General features: G+C 36.3%; 1 protein-coding gene across 1 annotated transcript in view; it reads right to left on the minus strand.

The window, feature by feature from the left end:
* Window positions 1–7,500, minus strand: part of LOC137639538 (uncharacterized) — a 320,634-nt gene that overhangs the window by 747 nt on the left and 312,387 nt on the right. Inside the window, exon 2 of the mRNA XM_068371805.1 lies at window positions 657–773. Coding sequence (XP_068227906.1) covers window positions 657–773 — 117 coding nt within the window. The remainder of the gene's footprint in view (window positions 1–656; window positions 774–7,500) is intronic.

Raw genomic sequence — 7,500 nt, forward strand, 5'->3', positions numbered from 1 at the left:
CCTTCCTTGGCCGATCCAATCGCGTCTGACAGTGCCAGAGGGGTTCCAATGGTACAGTGTCAATCCCATAAATCAAGGCATAAAAGCAAAGGCAACGAACATTTGACGCCCGGGAAATGATCAAAGGAGATATGCCTCACAGGAGAAATAGTTATGTCAAGTGAGATCAGTACTACAAAATTCGAAGGCATCGTTTCAGCCATAGCAAAAGCTAAAGAGTTTTTAGAATCTATTTTCCCTTCATAGTCAGACAGCATTTTACGAGAGGAAACGTTCACAATAACTTTTTATCATCATTCACATAAAATGAGAGACTTAACGATATGAGTTATGTGCCTTAGGTCTCTCTCTCTCTCTCTCTCTCTCTCTCTCTCTCTCTCTCTCTCTCTCTCTCTCTCTCTCTCCACATACACACACTCCCAGAAATATTTCCAATAAAAAGATATTTTGCGAAAAGATTTATGGGATAAAGTGTGGAAGAAAAAGTTTGGTTCCTGGGCGAGTAAACGGAATATGCAGTAAATCTTCAAGGAAGACTCAATTTTCCCAAGAAGAAACGCTGCTTCAGGAAGAGAATGACAGGGAAAAGTTTGAGGCTGAAAAGGGGAGGGGGGGAGAATGTTTAAAGCATTAAGGCCAAAATACCGAGTACTCACCCTCCTTGCACAATTCTCCAGGATGATGTAAACGTTGGTGTCATCCTCGAAGTAATGATGGAAACGGACAACATGGCGATGCCTCAAATGTCGGTGGACCTCAATCTCTCGAGCAATCTGAAAAGAAACAATATAGTTAAGCAACATATTTTGTTGAAATTGCATTCATTCTGAAAAAAATACATTGTGGTTCTAGTTAATATGATGATTCCACTGGGCGCTATATAAACCGCCTTCATTCTAAATGCAAAACTTTTGATCTTTTTGTTCAATGACTTCCTGAGTTATTCAGCATGCCACGTCGCAAAAAAAAGTGGAGATTAATGAATGAGTTTTAGAGCCACACTCCATCTTTAAAAGTATTATAAATATCGATCACCGCCATCCACGAAAAACTATGCGGATGTAAATAAGAAAATGACATTCGGTCCTTGCACGTGTTAAAGATATCTTTTAAAATCATGTTTTCCGAAACATTCCATATAAAAAAGTTCAAGATCTTTAATAGCTATGGTATTAGTATTATATGAAATTTTCTCTCTCTCTCTCTCTCTCTCTCTCTCTCTCTCTCTCTCTCTCTCTCTCTCTCTGTCACATGAAGGTCTGTATACAAACAACGAATCCAAACACTATACTTCCCATCTCCTCCCTTCAAACATACAGCCATAACACTCAGCTAGGTAAACACGCCTTCGGCAATCCATCTTTCTTTCCACTTCTGAAGAAAATAGGAAGAAGAGGCTGACGAGCAGAGAGAGAGAGAGAGAGAGAGAGAGAGAGAGAGAGAGAGAGAGAGAGAGCAAATACGTATAATGCAATGACTAACCAGATCACTTCAGTGCTCTCCAAGCCCCGCCCCAAAACCTCTCTTTCATTTTAGGGTAAAAAAAGTCTAATTCCTGTCCCTTGGCAACAGATGACAAGAAAATATGTGGGGGTGAGCAAGTTTGTGTGTGGGGGAAAAAAGGTGTGTGGAAAAGTAGAAAGGAAGGGAGGGAATGCAAGCTTATCTTCTCATACTAGACTAGTTATTTGTAACGATGTAAAATTTAGAAAATGAAATTTGCTTCAAACTCGTACCCGTACTAAAGATATTGGGATACAAAAGCGTGTGTATATGTGTATACACACACACACACACACATATATATATATATATATATATATATAGTATATGTGTGTGTGTGTGTGTGTATATATGTGTGTATGTATATATATGTACAGTATATATATGCATAATGTGTACGTATATACATACATATATATATATATATATATATATATATATATATATATATATATATATATATATATATATATATATATATATATATATATACTGTATATATATATATATATCACACAAACACACACATACGATACACATATATACACTTGCATATATATTTACGTATTGCATATTACACACACACACACACACACACATATATATATATACACATTGTATTTTATATATGATATAATGTGGAGAGAGAGAGAGAGAGAGAGAGAGAGAGAGAGAGAGAGAGAGAGAGAGAGAGAGAGAGAGAGAGAGAGAGAGAGAGACAAAAAAAAACGGGACATCTGTCTACTTTTGACTTATACATATCCAAGATGATAACAAGTGATACAGCGAAGAAAAAAACTATGAAAAAAGTCGTTTAAGCCACTCAACAGCAGGTTGTAATTAGTTTCGGTCTCCTAAATTCTCATTTCAAATTGGTATAATTCCCAAAGCTAACCCTACAGCCCAATCATCTTTAAACACCCATTTTTAAAGGGGAAGGCAAAAGACAAGGTTTTGTAACTAAAGCCAATAAAGGGGCCATCTCGATTAGACGGTCACCAATAATAACCCTCCATATGTAAGCAAAGGAAATACCGTAACCTTTCATTTATCAGCGGACTAGATAAAACCCTCCACAATTTATTTCCAAATACAAGAAAAAAATCCTGAACATGGGCGGAGGTTTGTCACAACTAGTCAGAGCAGGAGACCTTGTTTATTTTTATGTCACTGGCCTACTTAAAAGACAGGAAAGAATGAAGACTTAGATACGAATCCTCAACAACAAGTAGCCAAAGCTGAGTAGAACTTATGTGTGACCACTTTGTACTCAAAATTCGGTACATTTTGCACGCGACAAACAAACAGTGAGGTTTTTTAAAAGTAAATTATTCTATGAATTAGCCAAACAGATTAAAATTACGAGGGCCGCCCGTTACATTATCACTCCTGAGATCCTATTCATGTTCAACGGGTAGATAACTTTTTTTCTACCACTGAATAATCATCAAACTGAGAAAAACACCACCAGTCGAGGGCACAGTCTTCCTCAAGGGACCGAATCAAGGAAAAAAAAATATCTAAATTTATAGGTCTTCTCAACCGTTTCTGTGACCTACAACAGCATTTCTTATTTGGTAACATCAAACTCATTTCTTGCAAACATTTTATTCCTCACCAGATACTGGAATTTTCTTACTAAGCAAGAATAACAACAATGGTCCAAAAATCCTAATGATACTCATGCACTGAAATAATAAAGGAGGATTTGAAAAAAAAAAATAATCAATATTGCATTTCCTAAAAAAAAGTAATCGAACCCTTTACAATTCATCCCATTTTCATTTCACTTCGTCAACCTTCAGAATCGAAAAGAAACAGCAGCCTCTCAGTACGTGTCATCTGGCAATATCCTTTGTTCCTAATCAATAAGTAAAAATAATGATCATTTCCGGTTCGGATATCAAAGCCCTAAAGAATGCTTGAAGCTTTTGAGATGAACAAGTTTGATTGAAATTTTCTGTTACAAAGAACTTTCTTGGCTTGAAAACCTGGAAATGAAAGGAAAGTCGTAAAAACTTGTCAAAACACCAGAAACACTCAATTTCAAATAACCTTTACAAAATCACCGTTCTATTGAACTACGCTAGACAAAATCTTATTCCTTCTCCGTCGTGGGAAAATAAATTCGCATAAAAGAAAGAGAGAGAGAGGAGAGAGAGAGAGAGAGAGAGAGAGAGAGAGAGAGAGAGAGATCCATTAAAAACCACCGTCATTTCAAAAGATTACAAGAGAGTAATAACAGCAAAAACTTTCACTGACATATCCTGGAATAAAATGAAAACCAGTCTAATAACTGTGAAGCAGCTAATTGATTAGACATTCTTACCTTCAACGTACAATCTTCCAAATCATATCGAGAGAGAGAGAGAGAGAGAGAGGAGAGAGAGAGAGAGAGAGAGAGAGAGAGAGAGCTAATATCAATAGGATAGATATTAGAATAGTGGCAAACCCTAAGGCCGGCTTGCGTGCAAGGTTAAATGGATGAACCGAAATCCCATGACACGCCCATTGGTCACACATGAACATTCACACTAAACTTGAATGGAAATAACAACAGAGTCGCTCAAATGCACAAAACCGTAACTGACAAGCAATTTTGCAGAATTCGTTACATTACACCCTGATCACATGGGAGCAAACATGTAAGTGCTCATCACTGTTTTCAAATGATGTGGTCTTTTAGCAGTACCTGAAGATTTGTGATCTTACACCACCGCATATGAAGATGCCAGCGTTCAATGATATCCAATCCGTTATTGTTCAAATGTTCAATCTGAAGATTTGCAACATCATCCGTTGATTTAGAATTCACTCAACCCCCTTTACCACTACCTACTCCTTTGACTTGAAATTCGATTCGCTTCTATATCATTATAATAAATGAAACTCTTATTATTATTACTAGATAAGATACAACCCAAGTTGGAAAAGCAGGATGCTACAAGCCCAAGGGAAAATTGCCCAGTGGAAGAAAGGAAATAAGGAAATAAACTATACACAGAGTAGTAATGAGTAAAAGAATACAAAATATCTGAAGATCAGTAACATCGTTAAAACCGATATGTCATATTAAAACTATGAAGGGAGACTTATGCCAATCTATTCATCATTGAAAAAAATAGTTGCAAGTTGGCTGCAAATTCCAGCGATTCAACTGCAAAATTAGGAATATCATTCAATAAATTGGTCATAGTTTAAATAAAACTTATAGAACACTGCGCCAAAGTTACTAAAAATATTTTCAACCATTCTTTAAGTATTCTCCTGTTTAAATTAACAGCCCTAGTGGACAAGCTTCAGATAATTCCAATGCGTTTTTCTCATGGATTCAGACATGGTCCTTCCCAAAGGAACAAACCGAAAGTAAAGTACGACCATGCTCATTATTCTCTTTGCAGGAAGAAATAAAATAAATCAATTTACCAATGCAAAATAGTAAAATTAAATCCTATCAACAATAAGTATGTTTACTTGCATACAAGAGATTGACCAAGTACTTGTTATAAAAAAGTATAAAAAGCCATCATAACATTTTAGAGGAACTAGTCTAACGTGTCTTGCCATTTAGCAATGTTTTACAAGCGAATCCTCTTACTGCAGTAAAAAAAAAAATCTTATCCTGGATGTACTATACTGTACATCTCAAAGGATACAAGGGAAAAAAACCGATGTCCTTCCGTTGAAATGTTATTTCAAATAAAAGAAAATTAAAAAAAAAAAACATTGGTGTAGTATAACCAAGTATAAAATTATATATTCGAAAAAGTTCTAATTGAAAATATAAAATGGAAACTTCAAGAATCTTGGTTTCAAGAGTGAAATGAAAATCTATATTTATTTTATTTCACTGACTAACGGATGTTTCTTTGTCTTTCTCAGTATATACGTCTCAAACGCTTCATAGTACTTGGAAAACATTTCCGGATCTTTTCGTCCATGGATTGCCTCTTAAGCTTATGTCAGTCACATGACATTTCCGGATTTCAATTCTTTAATGATTGTAAAAATAAGACCAATGTCGCAACGTTAACAAAGAATAAATACATATTACGATTTCATCATTAATCCATTCTATAAATAGGTTATCGTATAACTTAGTTGCATTTGCCAGTTTACATTCAATTTTATTTTATTCTATACAAAATCTATGATTATCGACATAAAACACTCTCTCTCTCTCTCTCTCTCTCTCTCTCTCTCTCTCTCTCTCTCTCTCTCTCTCTCTCCTCTCTCTCTCTCCTCTCTCTCTCTCTCTCTCTCTCTCTCTCTCTCTCTCTCTCTCAAAATATAAAAACACTAAAAATACAATATCACCACCAGAGGATAAGTCCCATTCCAATATTTTTGTCTGCATTTCAACAGCCGTTATAGCAATACTGCTGACTAAGAGGGCAATTTCAAAATAGCTGCTGTTACAGAGAGAGAGAGAGAGAGAGAGAGAGAGAGAGAGAGAGAGAGAGAGAGAGAGAGAGAGAGAGAGAGAGAGAGAGAATGAATAATCACATTTCCTCAAAGACAACTCGTTACTTAATTGTCTTGACTTTATAAAGTCTTTAAAGCCAGGACTAAAGCTAACACACTTTCGTATTGAATTTATAAAAAATCAATCAAATTTCAATTAACAGCAGCGCAAGAAAGTTGAAATATTTTTGTAAAGGAATAAAAGTAAAAATTAAAATTTCTGTTCCGCAAAGAAATATGAAAACAAAGGAATAAAATTAAATTAAAAAATCACAATATTGACCAACGGTTAATTCCTATAATTCTGGTTAAAGGTCTCTCGCGAGCAAGCAGTCAGGTAGCACATCAATGTCAGAGAGACCGATAAATAATACATATGATCAGTTGCCTAAACTAGGACCAGGGAGGGTCAGGTTATGGCTGCTAATGACACCGAAAGTAGAACTATAGCGGCCACCACACAATCATTCCCTAGCTCATAAGAAAGGAGAGGCTCCAGACACTAACTGGAAACTATCGGGCTCAGATTTCGAGATGGGGACGTTTTCAATAGGGTACCACAAGCCCTGGAACCAACTGAACTAAAATATACGCGATCTGCTCCATCTGCTTGCATCAAAATACAGTACAATAATGTCGAATTTGCACGAAATCGAATGTTTTTTTACGTTGAACAGGTTAACATAAGTCTTTTTATAGTTTAATATTGTTACTCCTTTTAAATTATTTTATTTTTATTCTTCATTACTTCTCATAGTTTATTTCCTTATTTCATTTCCTACATGGGCTATTTTTCCCTGCTGGAACCCTTGAGATTATTGTATCCTACTTTTCCAAATAGGGTTGTAGCTTAGCTCGTAATTATAATAAATTAGAAAAATGGTTTTCCACAAAAGGTAAGAATAAATTTACGAATGAAACCGCAACACTGAATAATTGCTACTATTCAGAAAAGCTTCAAAGTAAAAAAAAATAAGTACACTTGAAAACGGAGGCACCGTCGTAAGGCTGAAAGTAGGTCAGCAGTGTGCCGGGATGACCTAACAGCCAGGCTGCCTTCCCATCCTCCCTCTCCTCCTCCTCCTTGGAGACCAGAACAACCGACCGCTCCAGATTCTATCCCTTCCATCCTACCGATCCTGCAAATTTGGCCTAACGCCCTCCTACCCCTACCCTCCCTGCAACAGACCATCTCTCTCTCTCTCTCCTCTCTCTCTCTCTCTCTCTCTCTCTCTCTCTCTCTCCTTTCTTCGAAACAGGAGGGTGCTCTGCGTCAGCCAGCCAATAAAATTGTCAATTAATAATCTTGAGGAAAAGTTAAAGTCACTTCATCCCCTCCAAAACACCCTCCAGCTCCTCCTTCCCCCTCCAGAAAGATTTAAGAAGCGTGTCAGGGAGAACCACTAAAAGGCTGACACATGAATACATAAACACAAAACGATATAGTGATCTCTAAAACAAAATAATTCCATGAGAAATTAATTCCGAGTAGTCTAACCGTGAAAAATAGAAGTTACTTTAAAAAAGGATAAT

Source organism: Palaemon carinicauda, chromosome 4 (assembly GCF_036898095.1).
Source record: "Palaemon carinicauda isolate YSFRI2023 chromosome 4, ASM3689809v2, whole genome shotgun sequence".
Classification (NCBI taxonomy): Eukaryota; Metazoa; Arthropoda; class Malacostraca; order Decapoda; family Palaemonidae; genus Palaemon; species Palaemon carinicauda.